This window comes from Pelobates fuscus, chromosome 7, assembly GCF_036172605.1.
Source record: "Pelobates fuscus isolate aPelFus1 chromosome 7, aPelFus1.pri, whole genome shotgun sequence".
Lineage (NCBI taxonomy): Eukaryota > Metazoa > Chordata > Amphibia > Anura > Pelobatidae > Pelobates > Pelobates fuscus.
Genome location: NC_086323.1, coordinates 193,124,581 through 193,144,388, shown reverse-complemented (window position 1 = coordinate 193,144,388; position 19,808 = coordinate 193,124,581). Strand labels below are relative to the sequence as shown.

Genomic DNA, 19,808 nt, shown 5'->3' with positions numbered 1-19,808 from the left:
CTGTGAATATTTATCCCCCAGTTCATAGTTACCACCCAGGAGACCAAGTGTGGATTAAAGAGTGGAATAATGTACCGTTAGGGCCCAAGTGGAGAGGTCCTCATGTTGTTCTTTTGTCTACCCCTACAGCGATAAAAGTGGCCGAAGTGACTCCGTGGATACACCACTCCAGGGTTAAACCAGCAGCGGTCGATTCTTGGCAAGCTACAGCAGATTCAGAGAATCCCTGCAAGATCCGGTTAAAGCGCACGACTCAAGTGACGAGGAACTTTGTGGATTACAAATTTTATTGTTTCAGAGATTGGTAAGTGAGTGAGAAGGCCATAATAAAGCCTGTCCGCTCACCGACGTGTAGTTTAACAGTCAGGAAAAGTCTCGAAGAGACCCCTGTGAAGACGAGCAGAACTCCATTCCCTGCAGCCCTTACATCCTGGAAGCTGAGGTGCCATCGCACGGACGAAGACTGAGAATGACGACGAAAGATGTGTTTATGATAATGTTTATTTATATGTATTTTTATATTCAGGAAGGTAGAGGTACCGACACTCCTAGCTGTGAGGTATGCATTAAGACTACAAGAACAGGTAACCATATTTCCCAGACCCTAATTTGGCATTCGCAATACGAGTGTAAAGGAGATGTATCAAGATGTAGATACTTAAATATAGAATATAGTGTGTGCCATTTAGGAGTAGGAGAACCTAAGTGCTTCAGTCCGGAGTATCAACCCCGTACAATTTGGTTGACTTTCAGGAATGGAGATCCTCACGGGACCCTAATTAACAAAACGGTATTAGAATCCGTACATTCTTCGGGTGTTCTGCTATTTGATGCGTGTAAGGCGATATCAAGTGGTAGAAAGCCGTGGAATGTATGTGGGGATCTTAGATGGGAGAGAACGTATGGGTCTAACGATAAATATATTTGTCCCAGCAGTAAAAATAAGTATGCGAGTCCTAAATGCCCAAATAGAGATTATAACTTTTGCCCATATTGGTCTTGTGTGGGGTGGGCAACTTGGGGACAGACAGCAGACAAGGACATGATTGTGACTAAGTTGCCTACCAATCCATACTGTAAGTCTATGGAATGCAATCCAGTCCATATACTTATAAATAACCCCGACAAGTTCTTAGATAAATATGGTAATTTATTTGGGTTTCAAATATACGGGACGGGTTTAGACCCTGGGACAGTATTGTTTATAGGGATAGAGACTGATACGGTAACCTCCCAAACTCATCAGGTATACCATTCCTTTTATGAAGAAATGAGTATAGATAATAAGATCCCCCATAACGCTAAAAACCTGTTCATTGATTTAGCTGAAAGTATTGCCGGTAGTCTTAATGTTACCAACTGCTATGTGTGTGGAGGTACTAACATGGGAGACCAATGGCCTTGGGAAGCAAAGGAGGTAATGTCCGGTTCTGAGGCAGTTGAACAATTAATATCTTCACAAGCCGATTATCAGATGAGTGTTAGAGGTAAATCTGAGTGGAGATTAAAGACCTCCATCATAGGTTATGTTTGCATAGCAAGGAAAGGAATGATGTATAATACTTCTGTAGGAGAGTTAACTTGTCTAGGGCAAAAAGCTTATGATGATGATACAAAGAATACAACTTGGTGGTCGGCTTCAAATATCTCAGAACCATCTAACCCGTTTGCTAGATATGCCAATTTATCCATCACATCTAGTTGGATTTATCCATCACATCTAGTTGGAGAGCCCCAGCAAATTTGTACTGGATCTGTGGTAAGAAAGCCTATTCGGAGTTGCCACAGGACTGGGAAGGGGCATGTGTGTTGGGTATGCTCAAACCATCCTTCTTCTTGTTACCTATTGAAACAGGTGAGACTTTAGGTGTTAAAGTGTATGATGTGAATCATAGGAAGAAAAGGGGACCCATAGAGATAGGCGCCTGGGAAGATGATGAATGGCCTCCCCAGCGTATTATAGATTACTATGGGCCAGCCACGTGGGCAGAGGATGGTACCTTTGGTTATAGAACCCCAATTTATATGCTCAACCGCATTATAAGGTTACAGGCGGTGGTTGAGATTATCACTAACGAGACCTCTCAAGCGCTCAATCTTCTAGCGAAGCATAATACCAGGATGAGGACAGCAGTATACCAAAATAGATTAGCCTTGGATTACCTATTGGCAGTAGAGGGAGGTGTATGTGGGAAGTTTAACCTGAGCAATTGCTGTCTTCAAATAGATGACGAAGGGCAAGCAATAGCTGAGCTTACTAGCCATATGGTTAAACTAGCGCATGTGCCTACTCAGGTATGGAAAGGGTACAATCCAAGTAGTTGGTTTGGTAGCTGGTATGAGCAGTTTGGAGGGCTTAAGGCATTGGTAGGTGGAGTCCTACTGATTGTAATGTTGTGTCTACTCCTGCCATGTCTTATCCCCTTAGTAGTTAGGTCTGTGCAAAGCCTGATAGAAAATATAGCAGAGAGGAAGGCTGCTGCACAGATAATGGCAATTTATAAATATAAGGCTCTAGATCAGGGAGAACCAATGCAGGAAGATGAGTGTTGAAAGATTCACATCATAGACAAGTCGGGTCTGGTTCATGGTAACTTGCGGTGTATGCAAACCAAGGTTAAGTGATGCCTCAAGTAATTGTGAAATATCAAGAGGCATCAAAGGGGGGAATGTGGTGGAATCTCGGTAAAAATAAATTTAGTAGGCCGAGATTACCACGTGGCATGTGTACGTGCATATGCTGACGTATCGATCAGTTGGTTGCACGAGGCAAGATACGATCAGTAGTGTACGGAGCATGTGCAAGAATACAGGATGTAGTATTCCCCTCCTCCATTGTGCTGGACAAGCCATGCGGTCAAGCAGGAAGTTAATTGTTATTTGTATTGATTGGTCAAGAGAATGTGCGGGTGGAGCTTAATATGGGAGGAGTTATGTGCCTATATAAGGAGCCTGCACTATTGTCCGGGGCTCAGAACTTGCTGTATTTTGGTGACATTAGTCCCTCTGAGTCCCGATCGGTGAACCGAATAAAGAATCTCTTCCTTCCTGAAGAAACCTGTGTCCATCTCTCTGTGCTTGGCTTCCGTCAGTTTCTCCGGTATCAACACTGCCCCATACAAACACACTGCCCCCCCATACACATACACTGCCTCCCCATACACATACACTGCCCCCCATGCACACACACTTCCCCCCCATACACACACACTGCCCCCCATACACACACATACACTGTAAGTTGTCAAACTGTTCTTAACCCCTTAAGGACACATGACATGTCATGATTCCCTTTTATTCCAGAAGTTTGGTCCTTAAGGGGTTAAACGGATTGACTACTTACTCTGGGAGGGGGTCCCGGCACCATAACCACTACACAGAGCTGTAGTGGTTATTGTGCATGGATTATTTCTTTAAATAATATAAAAGTGCCCCTCCCGAGATCAGTCTCTGGATCCGCCACTGCTAGTGTGTTGGTAAAAACAGGCAATATATATACAGGTTGTGAGGTTATGTCATCTAATTCCTAGTCATCTGCGATGTCACTTTAACAAGAGAGTCTTTTCTAGGTAGGGTGTTCGTGGCTTGCGGGGAATCAGGCTGGCCTCTCGGGTTATATCCTCTGGTGTCCCTCCGGTTCCTTTGCGGTGATCGCTGTTTGCTTGGTACACAGTCCGCAATAGAGTTGTCGTGAAGTCCGCCAGTGCAGGCCAGCTGCTGTGAGGATGTCTTCGACTTTATTATTTCTTACTTTAATTTTCATCTACCTCTTCCTGTCCTTTCGATTTACTCACTTTGTGCGAAACATATAGGGCTATTTTAGTCTGAGTGAGCTTTATAGGCTTTGAGGTATTTTTTGTATATAATTTACTTATATGATTCAAGGGTTCTTTCATGTCCATGATTTCATCTGTTTGGACTAATCTGAGCATATTTTCAGCTATTATTCTGAGTTGATACTTTTTGTCACCTATATTGTTATAATTTGTATTAATCATTCTGTTACTCTGAGTGAATTGACTACAAAGTATCAATTTTATTACACTTTGGAAGTTATATAGAATTTGGGCTGAATTATATATTTCTCAGTATTTTTCTATATTTATAGGTTTAACAGTCTGTTTTTTTTAGACACTTGGTGTTTAGTTCTTAAATATACTTTATTATTAAAACTATTATTTTTTTACCTTGTCTGAGATAGTTTTTTCTTGCAAGGTTTTACATAGTGCTCTACTGGGGGTACTGGTCTTGATGGGATTTGTTCCCTGTTTAGGGATGCTTCTCCCTCATTTCCTTATTTTTTTGTATCTTTTGAATGATTTAGTGTTAAGACCTGTTAGTACCCCTTTAACCCTTTCTGTACTCTCTACCGGATTGTTCTCTGGCTGAGAGTACTGCGTTTATATTTAGTATGAAGTAATATGAAGTTGTGGGCTGACTAGAATATCAGTCCACTTAACAGTTGTTAATAAAAGGAGAAAATATTTCACATATAATTAAATTAAAGAAACAAAAACACTTTTTATTCAGCTCCCCTCTAGGATATCACTTTTTGTTTTTGAGTGATTTTTTTTTTTTTTTTGTTCTTCTTATTATTTTGCTATTTTTCTTCATTTGGATTCTAATAAAGTATGTGCTACGATTGCCTCCGGTCTAGCAGGCGGTTGGATCGCTTGGAGGTCCTGGTTCCCGAAGTCGGAGAGTTGAACGGTGCTTCAAATCGGTAGAAATCTGTAAATGTAGAATACCCCACTAGCTATAATAAAGCTAGGATTCCCGGATCCCTACAACACAAGTCGAGGCTGCGAGTTGAGGGTAAAACAAACTGGCTTTAATGGCATACAAGCATGGCAAGTTATGCAAGTCCCCAGGTCCAGGGACAGCCCCCTATTGACCTGATGGGATACAGGTACAGTACAAAGATTCCACCAATCATAATACAATGTATCATTCAAACTAGTACCCGCCCAGCTTGGAGATAATGAGTCCAACGCTTATACAATCTAATTATCTCCAAGCGCCCAAAAGACCATGCTTTATTGTGTCCCAGAAAACAGCATAAAAATACATAACTTCAACATTGTAATAGGAATATAGTTCATTCAACTATTCATTCGGTAGCTCAGATCTGGGCGCATCCGGTATACGAATTGCGCCCAGATTCCACGAACAGAACGGGGAGTTTCTGCCATATAAAGTCTTATTCGGTACTTTTGTCGTGAACCCCTGATGGCGACCATGTTTTAAGGCTGGTCAATAGACAGCGGGACCTCGACCTAACACTCATGGAGCGTGTGTCGGATACATATTTACACGAACCCCACTCTCAGTATGGTTGTCCCGGCCATTCGGGAGATGACTGGAGACCGACCGGAAGGGGGTACTTAACCTGCGGTTAACCGCAATATCAACGTTCTAATTGAGGCCACATGCCAGAATGTAGGTGGTCCCCGTTCAGGAGTCTTTCGGTAGTTTTTCCTTCGGGGAAATGTATACGAACGTGGATCCCCTGTGACCGTCAATTAGTTGGTGGTTAACCGCAGACCGCAACTCCTTGTGCAGTTAATGAGAGGCACACTCTGCTCGTAGGGTGGTCGGTTATTCGGTATTTTCAGAGGTGACTGGGGTTAAGTGGCGGCACACGCCAAGGGCTGGGAGGCCCATCGTTCGTACATACGAATGTGTATTTATAACGGTTCGTGGAGTGAGTTCGTAAGGTCAGAATACCGACATAGTATGGGTTTTAACGAAAGGGGGGTTATTTTGTAACAGTGCAGACAGAGGGTTCTTGTAACAGTATGATTTTATATATTTAGTTCAATCCAGGCTCAGATTTTTCCCTCCAGTGTTTAAGGGACTTTGTTGTTCCTGGATCACATTCTTTATTCTTACAATGTTATAGCCTACTCTTTCTGAAACCGCAATCATGTTAACACTACTCCTGGGCACACAGCCCAACTCTCATGTAAACATAGCATGATTAATTTTATTTTCACTCTATCATTTACCCACATGCCTAGAATATCTTCCAAACCTTGAAGTCTTGTTTCATCACTAATCTAGACATGTTTCACAGCTTGCATTTGCTTTCTTTTGCCGTCAGTTGATTTTACATTTCTTGTATACTGACCCAGGCTTGTTCATTTTTCTGTTTTTTATTTTTTTTAAAGTGTTATATCTCTGACATTTTATGAAGATCATGCTTTCAACCTAATTTTACTTTTCATATAAGAATATCACTTAAAGCTTGTGAATGAACCTATGCAATACAAAAATACAGACATGGGGAAAAAAAAAAAAAAAAAACAATCTCACTGACACACACACATACACAAGTTCACTACAGAAAAGATCACTGATACCACAAACTGACACTCACACAAGATTAATACAGACAAACTAATTGATATACTAACACACTCACTACAGACAAGCGCACTGACACACACATGCTCACTTACAGACAAAGTTCACTACAGAAAAGCTCAGTCACTACAAACTCCCTGATACACACATGATCACTGACACACACACAAGCTTTTTGTAGAAAAGCTAGCTGACACACAAGCTCCATACAGACAAGCTAACTGACAAACATACACACATGCTCACTACAGAAAAGATCACTGACAAATGTTCATTACAAACCCACCTACACACACAAGCTCACTACAGAAAGGCTAGCTGACACACACACACAAACTTGCTTACACATAAGCTCACTGACACACATCTTAATTATAAGCATTTTTTTCATTATATTATCTTACATTTCATCATCACTAAATCTATTCAACAAATGCAGAGAGTCTTCTGAGTTTTTGTTTCAGCTAATGTTGCATCCAATGCACTCTCAAAAGAGAGCCTAGGGGGTAATTTCCCTTCTGTTAATTTTTTTTTAGGAGTTTTGCTGGGGTGCTAGGGAAATTAATAGACCTTGTAACAACACATGCTCACTACAAACTCACTAACACACACACACACACACACACACAAGTTCACTACAGACAAGCTCAGTCATGTACACACACATGCTCACTACAGACAAGCTAACTGACACACACACACGCATTCAAAATCACTGTCATGGACTGAAGCCTACCTGTAACAGGCTGTGGGAGACTGGGAGCATTGGGAGGTGAAGTCTCCATATTCTATCCTCTTCCTTTGGGTGAGGTCAGCAGCGTGAGTGTGGGGGCTTTGAGGGACAGAGCTTGTGTGGTGGGGCCTGAATGTGGAAGCAGAGCATAGAGGCACCAAATTGCTCCCTCGGGCCCCATGGCAGAGTAAATACGGTCCCCAGCACCTCCCTCCTTCTACGTCTTTGCACACGTCTGTACCAATACAGCAATATGTATGCACTTCAAGTTAATATCCATTTTTGATGTCAAGTATTGGTGGTGAATATATGTTAATTAGGAGGCGTACACATAAGGATAAGATTTAATTCTTTAAAAAAATGTGTAAAAAGGGTTGTGGCTTAATAACCATTCAATCAAATCTATGAATAAAGCCATAAATTATAAAAATGGCTAACATTTTTCTTTGGTTTTTAGAGTATGTATTGGGGCTGATGTGTACTATGGTCGTTGCTGACACCCAAGAGCAGGACTTGTTTTTGTGTATTTGTCTTTGCTTTTGTATCACACAGCTGCCGCCCACCCCATGTGTTCCCTATTAACTGTTAAGAAGCATGTAGGGATTTAGAAAACCAACACTGTCTCATTACAGATTTCTTTGCCAGAAGCTCAAGGAAGCATGGTGAATAGTTAGTGTAGAACCCGCCTAAGAGGTTTGCCTTGACATGGCAGGTGGGAAACCCTCTAATGGCTATTGAAATAACCTCCATTTGTGTAAATATGCATAGGGATTTGGGAAAAACACAGGTAACATTTTTTCTTTGTTTTTTACTGTACGTATTGGGGCTGATGTGTATTATGGTTGTTGCTGACACCCAAGAGTAATGGGAGTTTGAGCGCAGGTCTTGTTGTTGTGTATTTATAAAAATGGTTATACTTGAGGGTAAAATATAATTTACACAAAGGATTTTACTATATTTGTACAAATGAATACATTCAGAAAGAGGCCCTTCTTAATAAACATGGGAGTCTGGCCTGGAATACCGGGTCAAAGGTTATAATAACAGCAGGCCTTCATCAATCTATCTGAACAAGAACCATATTTGTTGACCATTGAAATACAATGGACATATGACCTATAATTAATATTAGATGACTAGGTAGGGTCTATCAGTTTCTATCAGAAATTATATTATTTGCAACTAATACAAGAATGATAATCACATTACATCAGATATTTTAAAGCTATTAAATATTTTTCATAAGGCTGAAATTTGACTCGAAAATATGAGTGACTGGTTGGAATATTTAATACAATTGGTATATTTAATAGTTATAGTCTCAGGTGCATTGTATGCCCTAAGGGGAAAAAAAACCCTTAAGAATTAGAAGTAAACACAACCATTGCTTGAAGTCTATATTAACATGAGGGTTGGGGGAACTAGCTTTTCTCTTAGAATTTCCAAGGTTATTGTGTTCTGGTATAAGAATACAGGTCCTCAGGTAATAATTAGCTTTACCTAATTTACATTCCTCAGTCAGAGCTCTGTTCTCCGATCCCAGTTCATATTCTGATTGGTATAAATAACTTGTAAATACATTTCATGTGTGTGCTGTGGTTTTATAATTAAAGCTGGAGCTCAGAAATAGTGATCCTACAAGTTGCTAGCATGTGTCTTGTCTCTTTGCTGAGGTCTTGGTTGGAATCATGCAAACTTAAGTCATGCTAAGGAACCATATTCATTGAAGTGTATTACCAGTGGAATAGGCTAATAAGTATACTCTGTAACAGCCAGAACCACAATGTATTCTGGGCTGTATACTGGGTTGCCGGTGAGTCTACAGCCGTTAGGCGCCTCCACACGATAGCACAGGGGTGCCACAATACCAATGCATCATTGACTGCGAATATCAAAAGTTACTATTTATTGTGTCAGCATTAGAAAAAAATCACAATAATAATCCATAGATGAATTATAAAATCACCTCACATGTGTGAGTTCTCTGATGACGGACAAGCTTTGCATTTGTGATAAAACATTTTCCACATTCAGAACATGAAAACGGTTTCTCTCCTGTGTGAGTTCTCTGATGTTCAACAAGATGTGAGGACTGCCTAAAACATTTTCCACATTCAGAACATGAAAATGGTTTCTCTCCTGTGTGAGTTCTCTGATGACGGACAAGATCTGCTTTATTGACAAAACATTTTCCACATTCAGAACACGTGAACAGTTTCTCTCCTGTGTGAGTTCTCTGATGACAGATAAGCTCAGCTTTGTGGATAAAACATTTTCCACATTCAGAACATGAAAATGGTTTCTCTACTGTGTGAGTTCTCTGATGACGGACAAGATCTGCTTTATTGACAAAACATTTTCCACATTCAGAACACGTGAACAGTTTCTCTCCTGTGTGAGCTCTCTGATGACGGACAAGTTCTGAATGTCTCCCAAAACCTTTTTCACATTCAGAACATGTGAATGGTTTCTCTCCTGTGTGAGTTTTCAGATGTGTACAAAGACTTCCATGTTGACTAAAACATTTTCCACATTCAGAACATGAGAACGGTTTCTCCCCTGTGTGAGTTCTCTGATGTGTAACAAGATGATATCTGAAAGAAAATGATTTTTCACATTCTGAACACGAGAACGGTTTCTCTCCTGTGTGAGTTCTCTGATGTGTAACAAGAGTATGTTTGAAAGAAAATGATTTTTCACATTCTGAACACGAGAACGGTTTCTCTCCTGTGTGATTTCTCTGATGACTGACAAGATTTGAATGTTGGTTAAAACATTTTCCACATTCAGAGCATGAGAATGGTGTCTCTCCTGTGTGAGTTCTCTGATGACTGACAAGATTTGAATGTTGGTTAAAACATTTTCCACATTCAGAGCATGAGAATGGTGTCTCTCCTGTGTGAATTCTCTGATGTTCAACAAGATGAGAGGACTGCCTAAAACATTTTTCACATTCAGAACACGTGAACAGTTTCTCTCCTGTGTGAGTTCTCTGATGACTGACAAGATTTGAATGTTGGTTAAAACATTTTCCACATTCAGAGCATGAGAATGGTGTCTCTCCTGTGTGAGTTCTCTGATGACTGACAAGATTTGAATGTTGGTTAAAACATTTTCCACATTCAGAGCATGAGAATGGTGTCTCTCCTGTGTGAATTCTCTGATGTTCAACAAGATGAGAGGACTGCCTAAAACATTTTTCACATTCAGAACACGTGAACAGTTTCTCTCCTGTGTGAGTTCTCTGATGACGGACAAGTTCTGAATGTCTCCCAAAACCTTTTTCACATTCAGAACATGTGAATTGTTTCTCTCCTGTGTGAGTTTTCAGATGTGTAACAAGACTTCCATGTTGACTAAAACATTTTCCACATTCAGAACATGAGAACGGTTTCTCCCCTGTGTGAGTTCTCTGATGTGTAACAAGATGATGTATGAAAGAAAATGATTTTTCACATTCTGAACACGAGAACGGTTTGGAGTTTATGTTTACGGTCTCCTTTGAGAACATATAGTTATCTGATAAAATGCTTGATTTTTCAGAGTTAGACTCCTTGGTTCTGTTATTAAAAGATTTCTTCATAGCTTTGCTTCATGTATTTCTGTTCTTGTCACCTCTTCTGACAAATACACCTGAAAGAAATATACTGGGAGTTAAAGGAAATCTGTCACTATAAATTATTGTACAAACAAAATGGATGAATTAGGCGCTCAATATATAAAATATTAGGCTGCAGTGACCAGTACAAGGAACCCCAACCTTGTAAAGAAGTGATGTGAGAAAAAGAAGGAGGAGACCGCGCCTTAAATATAAATAACTAGATTAATATACAAAAAGGGTATACGTACACTATATTTGAAGTAATGGTCCTCTTACACAATATGACCTCAGAAAATAAAAAGGAACATACAAAGAATAATAGTGCAATATGTTTGGTACAATAAGTGTGTAGATGAATAATACTAATAGTTTTCCACTCACATATCCCAGAGCTAACCTAGAGCTATGCCGTTAGTGCGCATGGACGGAACAATCCCCGTCTAAGGATATATATGAGGTGGTGGTGGTCCCAATCGTCTCGGATGGAGTAATATGTGGAGAGACAGGAGAATCCAGATAGTGCAATATATATTTGTAAAATAAAAGGTAAATAAAATGATATAAAATCAGTACTCACATTTACTAGAGCAGAACTTGCTCTAGTTTCTTTAGCGTAGGTGGTATAGTCCCCACCAAGGAACAGGATGGAAACCAGGATGGAAAAAATAAAATTCAAATGTATATAAACAAAGAATGTATTTGAACAAAAATAGGATAAAATAAATAAGAGTGCTATTTAAAAAGTCTTTCAAAGTCCACTTTACGCGTTTCGCCTATCAAAAAGGCTTCTTCAGATTTCTTTTTGATAGGCGAAACGCGTAAAGTGGACTTTGAAAGACTTTTTAAATAGCACTCTTATTTATTTTATCCTATTTTTGTTCAAATAAATTCTTTGTTTATATACATTTGAATTTTATTTTTTCCATCCTGGTAACCATCCTGTTCCTTGGTGGGGACTATACCACCTACGCTAAAGAAACGAGCAAGTTCTGCTCTAGTAAATGTGAGTACTGATTTTATATCATTTTATTCACCTTTTATTTTACAAATATATATTGCACTATCTGGATTCTCCTGTCTCTCCACATATTACTCCATCCGAGACGATTGGGACCGCCTCATATATATCCTTAGACGGGGATTGTTCCGTCCATGCGCACTAAAGGCAGAGCTCTAGGTTAGCTCTGGGATATGTGAGTGGAAAACTATTAGTATTACTCATCTACACACTTATTGTACCAAACATATTGCACTATTATTCTTTGTATGTTCCTTTTTATTTTCTGAGGTCATATTGTGTAAGAGTACCATTACTTCAAATATAGTGTACGTATACCTTTTTTGTATATTAATCTAGTTCTTTATATTTAAGGCGCGGTCTCCTCCTTTTTCTCACATCACTATAAATTATTGTTTGCTATATTTAATAATTAAGAAAAACGACTATCAGATGTCATGGTGATTGCAAAGAATAGAAGTATTTTGTATATACTTGTGGCGGAACCAGCCCTGCCACTTGTGTCTGGAGAGGACTGCTTGCCAGCCTCTTGCCCTGTGATTATGTCCCTGGGAGGTTTGGCCCTTTAAATAGCAGATTTGGGCATAATGGATTTTTGTTGTGCTGCTGCTGGCCCTTTAACTCCCAGAGAAAGGGTTTGTACTTTTAAATTGGCACTTTGAATTCCGTCGAAATGCCGAAGTAGTCGAAGGGGCCGTCATTTGAAAAACGAACACGTGGCGGCGGCCATCTTGGTTCATTCCATGCGGTCAGCGGTATGTGTAGCCAAATTCATGGAACTGAAATCGGCTACACAGTTGCGCGAACACCGCTGAGCCTTACCTTCTCCCACAATGATTTTGCAGCCGAAGATTCGAACGCTCGTTCGAATGGGACTTAGTCATTTTTTCAGCCTGAAATAGACCGACCGCACAGCCCAAATCTATGGAACTGTTTTGGGCAGGAAAATGTGCTTGCGGTCGGACATAACGGACTTCCATCTAACTTTTTAACCCCTGAACCGATTGCCCTGATTTTTGAGTATGTGTGTATTTCTCGCATGCTGATTATGAAAATGTATGTTTTATGTTTGTGACATGTATATTTTAGAAGTTATAAATATTGTGTAAAAACCTGTATTCCTCTGCCTGTGATAATGAGATTACCCATTGTGTTCAGTAATCATATCACAGGCAGAGGGAAGGATTTTGTGTGGGAGTGTCTGTGTGTATTGTACGGATTGATTGGTTGTTCTGTAAAACCCTGTGGGCTGTACTGTGGTTGTGGATTGGGAATAAAAGAGGCTGTATGTGCCAGGACAGTCAGATTCTGCTTGACCCTCAAAACGAAGTTTTGTCTCGTTATTGGGGGAATTGGATTGTATGCTGACTGCCTTTTGTATGGTTTTTCCTGTTCGGCTGTTTCCAGTATTCGTGTGTTTCCTGTTCGGGAGATTGGTGCTTACAGTAGCTGCCTGTGCATCTGGAAAGGGGAATATCGCCTAAACGGGTTTTAACCTTTGGTGAGCAAAACGGTCCGTTACAATACTCCTTTTTACTTTAATTTGCTTTGCAAAATTAGATTTAAGCCATAAATCCTCACGTATCTGCATTAATGCTAGCGGAACAAATTACACATACTGTGTATATCAAATACATTCTAATCACATATATTCTAAACACATGCAGCACATAATTTCACTGTTATCCCGTAACCTCTGCCACTGGAAGGCTGTGCCAAGCATCTACTACTCTTTTTCTATCACTCCTAACCTCTACCACTTAAACTAGAAGGTTGTGTTATTGAAATTATAGCATATACCTGGTGTGACCTGCCAATGGAAATGTACTGGGTGTTAAAGAAAATCTGTCTATATATTATTTGTTTACCGTACTTAGTACTGACAATATTTTCATGAAAGATAAGAAATAGGACAATGAAACATCATGGTGATTGAACCTTGCAAAATTACTTTTAGTCCATAAAGCATAACTTACAGACAGTTATACTTCAGGAATTCACCATACATCCAACAAGTTGTTTTCTTTTATAATGTTTCCGAATATCCAAGATTGTTTCTTTAATTGTTTTTTTTTTTTTTTAATCTAGTTCCGTATCAGGACTCAATTAAAATCCCCTGTAAAAACTAATATTCCCATTTTAACCTTTTCAACTTTATCCGTTACCTTTTTTAGATACTTTGTTGGTATTATATTTGACAAATAAAGATTGAAAAGGTTTATATTATGGAGTCTACCCTGCATACCAAAATTTGACATCTTCCTTCGCTATCCAGTTTTGAGTATAGTATTTCTTTATTAAGCCGTTATGAAAAAATAATAGCGACTCTTTTTTCCCCCTCTCAAAAGATGCCTGTATTGCTTTTTCATACAACTCATAATTCCATCTAACCTTCTCTTCCCTTTTCCAGTGAGTCTCTTGTATCATGACTATGTCTACTTGTTCCTTTCTGAGTAATTCATATAACAGTTTCCTTTTAAATGGGGTATACAGCCCCTGTATATTCATGGAAATGCACTTCAGAATACTATTCTATTCTCATTTGCTCCTTTTCCCTGTCTCAGTCCTCCTCACAGGGTCAACAAAAAAAATCAACTACACAGAGGGGGAGAAGCTAGCAGCCAAACCGCATGGACATGTGCTAACTGAGCTCCTCTGCTAGGGAGAAAGAATCCATAGCCATCGGGCACTACAAAATAAAATGGGACACCCCAAAAGATCTACCACTGGACACCAGACATCGGACAAGACTCCTGACGGAAAATTGGGGTCCCTCACTAAATATTTTCGGGACACGGCTAAACATAATGCAAAAAAGGTAGGCCCCAATATGGCGCCAAGCTCACCACAGGCCTGCTTTTCACCACCGAGCCCCTCAAGATCTGAGGACACGATACACTCTACAGAGAGTGATATTAAGGCCATACTCAGGGCCCTACCCTCCAAATAGGATTTGGCTCAAATGCTGCAAAAACTGGAGGCATCATTCCAAACTAAGCTGGACGCCATAGGAGTAGGCTTCCAGCATATTAAGCAAAGGGTCTCCTCCCTAGAGGATGACAGGAACGTGATCCAAGCGCAACTAAATCTACTACAAGAATCAGTTGAGACCCACACAGACCACTACTCTGCTGTGCAGCGCTCCCTGGACGACCTAGATAACCGGGGAAGGCGCAACAATTTGAGGATAAAAGGCCTCCCAAAGCCAGATCGTGAAGACCTCACAGCTGTGCTGCGGGAACTCTTTAATCTGATATTAAAAAGACCCACAGACACCCCGGTAGCCTTTGACAGGGCCCACAGGGCTCTGCGCCCGTGAGAAGCCCAAACTAATCTCCCACAAGATGTGGTCTGTCGACTAAATTTTTTTGACTGTAAAAACAAGATTCTAGAAACCCTGTGACACTCGCAACAACCACTGCTATTTCAGCCCTGTATGGAAACGTAGTAACAACGTAAACTGACTTCTCATGTTACAACGCGTGTCTTGAATTACTATATATATGTAAAATACTAGTTGCAACCCATCATACCATTGTATTGTTATCTTGACCACGAATATTGAGCCTGATGATGCTGTTGTGGCGATACAGGCACTGTTGTATTTACCTGCTTATCACAAATAAAGAAATTTTAACCCCCCCCCCCCCTCCAAAAAAAACAAAAAACTACACAACATGAAAATCCCCCTATATAAAGGGAGACCACTGCATACGTCCTCACTTACCGTATATACTCGAGTATAAGCCGACCCGAATATAAGCCGAGGCCCCTAATTTTAACCAAAAAAACTGGGAAAACTTATTGACTCGAGTATAAGACTAGGGTGGGAAATGCAGCAGCTACTGGTAAATTTCTAAATAAAATTAGATCCTAAAAAAAATATATTAATTGAATATTTATTTACAGTGTGTTGCAGTGTGTGCGTATGTGTGTGTGTATGAGTGCAGCGTGTGTGTATGAGTGCAGCGTGTGTGTATGAGTGCAGCGTGTGTGTATGAGTGCAGCGTGTGTGTATGAGTGCAGTGTGTGTATGAGTGCAGTGTGTGTGTGCATGAATGCAGTGTGTGTGTGTGTATGAATGCAGTGTGTGTGTGTATGAATGCAGTGTGTGAATGCAGTGTGTGCAGGGCCGGTGCAAGGATATTTGCCGCCGTAGGCAACAAAAATTTTGCCGCCCCCTCCCCCCCCCCATATGTCCTGACTTCCCCTCCTCCTCCCTCAGTGGTCCTTACCTCCCTACCCCCGTGTTCCTTCACCCCCCCCCCCCCCAGTGGTCCTTACCCTCCCCTCCCCTAGTGGTCCTTACCCTCCCCTCCCCTAGTGGTCCTTACCCTCCCCTCCCCTAGTGGTCCTTACCCTCCCCTCCCCTAGTGGTCCTTACTTCCCCCTCCCCTCCCATAGTGGTCCTTATCCCACCCCCTCCCTCTCATAGTGGCCCTTATCCCCCTTCTCCCTCCCATAATGTTCCTTATCCCCCCCCATCCCTCCCATAGTGGTCCATATACCCCCCCCTCCCTCCCATAGTGGTCCTTATACCCCCCTCCCTCCCATAGTGGTCCTTATACCCCCTCCCTCCCATAGTGGTCCTTATCCCACCCCCTCCCATAGTGGTCCTTATACCCCCCCTCCCTCCCATAGTGGTCCTTATACCCCCCTCCCTCCAATAGTGGTCCTTATCTCCCCCCCTCCCTCCCATAGTGGTCCTTATACCCCCCCTCCCTCCCATAGTGGTCCTTATACCCCCCTCCCTCCAATAGTGGTCCTTATCCCCCCCCCTCCCTCCCATAGTGGTCCTTATACCCCCCCCTCCCTCCCATAGTGGTCCTTATCCCCCTTTTTTTGTTATTAATTTTTTTTTTATTATTATTATTTTTATTTTATTTATATATTTATTTTTTTTCGTCCCCCCTCCCTGCTTGATATATGGCAGGGAGGGGGGCTCCTTCCCTGGTGGTCCATGGCAGTTCAGTGGGGGGAGAGGGGGGCTGGCAGAGCTGTAACTTACCTGTTCTGCAGCTCCTGTCAGCTCTCTCCTCCTCTGCGCCGTCCGTGCAGCTCCTTCTATCAGCTCACACTGTAAGTCTCGCGAGAGCCGCGGCTCTCGCGAGACTTACACTGGGAGCTGACCGAGGTGCTGAACGGACGGCGCAGAGGAGGAGAGAGCTGACAGGAGCTGCAGAACAGGTAAGTTACAGCTCTGCCAGCCCCCCTCTCCCCCGGTCTGTATTATGGCAATGCAAATTGCCATAATACAGACAGTGACTCGAGTATAAGCCGAGTTGGGGTTTTTCAGCCCAAAAAATGGGCTGAAAAACTCGGCTTATACTCGAGTATATACGGTACATAAGGAAGGACAACAAACTCTCAATGTAATCTCTGACATTATTCCCCATAATGTCACTAGCTGAGATCGATTATAAGATCTTCACGCAGGGGTATTCTTAGGGGGTAGGCATGGGCCAGCAATTTAAATAATTATTCATAAAGCTTTTACCACCGTTTATGGCCAAAGAAAGAGAAAAAAAAATCTATAGATATATAAAGAGAATCCCAAAATCTACAGGTCTGGACAAAAAAACAGCAGCAGGAGGGGGGGCATAAAAAAGCGGACTTAACACTTATATAAATTTGTAATCACCCCTTAATTAACCACACCCATTTTTGACACAGATTATTATTTATCAAACTTATTCCGTATTGCATTTGGTGTTGTGTACCTTTCCTGATGTGATATTTAAAACATTTCATTTTCTACCTCAAACAACCTTTAAATAAAAAATCAAGTGAATTTCTTGTGTAGGCTGCAGTACACAGTACAATATTCCTTTATCTCGTTTGATATCTTGTTCAGGTTCTTTTTTTCTAGGGATCTTTGGTGTAGCCATTTTATTTCACTATTTAGTTTAGTAGTCCTTTTTTGTTTTAAGTCCCAAATGTCCCCTTTTTTTCCCTTTCTTTTTCTCTCTTTTTCCTTCCTCGCTCCCTCTTCCTTTCACTCTCCCTTTTGTCCACCCTCGGCTTTTATTCCTTAGCACTTCTTTGTGCTATTATATGAAATTGCAGCTTTAAAATACAAATGGGGCTTCTTTTTTCCTTGTAGTTTTTTTTATGACTTTCACGTACCCATGCTATGTTTCCATAGCATACAGAGCAAATTGGAAGTTATTGTAAATATATCGCGGGACTCGCAAGACTTAGGGGAGCTGAAGGGAAGGTAAGTAAGAGCTTGCTGTGGGCCCTCCTGGTCTGCATTATCGGCAATATCGGTATCTCTATAGGCCAATCGACCTAAGGAAAGCAGAGAAAGATTCTCATGACGAAAGGGCATGCCAGCTACACAGAGCCAGCCTGGGATGGGTGCAAGTCAACCAAGTAAGCACGATGGAGGAAGTAAGCACGATGGAGGAACTCTTACAGCAGATACAATTAGAACAGTTTTTTAATGGGTTGGATCCAGAGATCCAGGAGTGGGTAAGGGATTGCAACCCCACCACCATCACAGAAGCAGCGAGGCGTGCAGATGAATATCTAGACAGCAAAGACCAGTCCAACCAAGAGTCTTTACTTGTCCAGCATTAACCACTCCAGGACCAGTAGCACCACCCAGAAAGCAGGTACCTTCAACCACCCACCACCACACTTCCAACAGCAAAGCCAGGTACAGTGCCATCTGTGTAAAAAGATGGGGCACATGCAAAGGGACTGCCCGCAGAACAGGGACCGGGAACAATGGATCCGTCCCAGCCCCCCTCCAGCAACCAGAGCAGCCACAAGCTATTACAACGTTGAGGCCCCCACACGTTATGCCGCTCCAGGACCAACCGAGGAGTACTATGAACTCCTACATGAGGCAGACCCGGTGCAAGCAGCGGCGGAAAATCGACAGCACCACCGACAGACTGTGGACCTTCAGGGCAAGATGGTCCAAGGGCTCTGAGACATGGGAACCACCCTCACGCTAGTCAAGTGGCACCTGGGCAGACTAGATGGGCCGAATGGTTCTTATCTGCCGTCACATTCTATGTTTCTATGGTTCATGAAGCAGCGCGAATGGGCAATTCTGTGGCAGTTCGGTTACTCAGGTACATTTTCATTGGGGAGCGGGGTCTGGAATGGTGGAGTTTGGGCTGATGCAGGAGCTACCTGTGGAAGTTTTGTTCGGGAATGTTCTGGAAAAGCTCACTTCCACTTTTGAGGCCCAAAGCCAGGTCGTAGAAACTATACCCGGTGGTCACCAGGCAACAGGCCGGCACAAGGGACCATAGCTCACACCTGGAGGCTTAGGTAAGAGACCCTTCCCCACCACTTGAGTTTTCCTGGAATGCCCCAACTGATTTGGTGAAAGAGGAGACAACTGAACCAATGCTACAAGTATACAGGGACAGGGTCACCTCTAGTCAGACTGGGTCAGAGGGAACCCCGGAATCAGTATGGGATGGAGATGCTCCAACTGGGGCTTATTGAAGCCGCCGACAGCCCTTGGGCTTCTCCAGTAGTCCTGGTGCCAAAACATTTTTGTGTAGACCACCAGGTTAAATGATAAGACACTGTCAGAAATTGATAAGACACTGTGAAAACTTGTGCCCTCATCTATTCTCTTTTTTAGGATAGATGAGTTGCTAGACAGGATGGCGAGGGGCCAATACCTTATTACAATTGATCTTTGTAAGGGGTACTGGCAGATAACCCAAGCCATCCCTAAGTCAGCCTTTGTCACCCCATTCTCTCTGTACCAAATTAAAGTCATGCCGTTTGGGATGAAAAACGCTCCGGCTTTTTTCCAAGAGGATGGTGGACAGACTCCTAGATGGGTTACAGGACTATGCCTGTGCATATCTGGATATCACCATCTTCAGCGATACTTGGCAGGAGCACTTGGCCCATATAGGAGTGGTCCTAGATAGGATTAGAGAAGTGGGCTTAACACTTAAGCCTAGCAAGTGAAAGTGGTACAGTACCTTGGTCACAGAGTGGGAAGAGGGCTGCAAAGGCCTGTGGCCTGAGCCCGCTATGATTGAGGCAGTGGCCCAGTGTCCTACCCCCAGGATGAAGACTCAATGTTAGCCTTTCTTGGGACGGCAGGGTAT

General features: G+C 42.0%; 1 protein-coding gene across 4 annotated transcripts in view; it reads right to left on the bottom strand.

Annotated features, from left to right (window-relative positions):
- Positions 1-9,000: 9,000 nt before the first annotated feature.
- The window catches only part of LOC134568424 (oocyte zinc finger protein XlCOF7.1-like), a 206,941-nt gene continuing 196,133 nt past the window's right edge, over positions 9,001-19,808 (bottom strand). For all 4 annotated transcript variants that reach the window (XM_063427010.1, XM_063427009.1, XM_063427011.1 and 1 more), the window contains exon 2: positions 9,001-10,732. In XM_063427010.1, the coding sequence (XP_063283080.1) occupies positions 9,054-10,682 (1,629 nt within the window). In that variant the 5' untranslated portion in view covers positions 10,683-10,732 and the 3' untranslated portion in view covers positions 9,001-9,053. The remainder of the gene's footprint in view (positions 10,733-19,808) is intronic.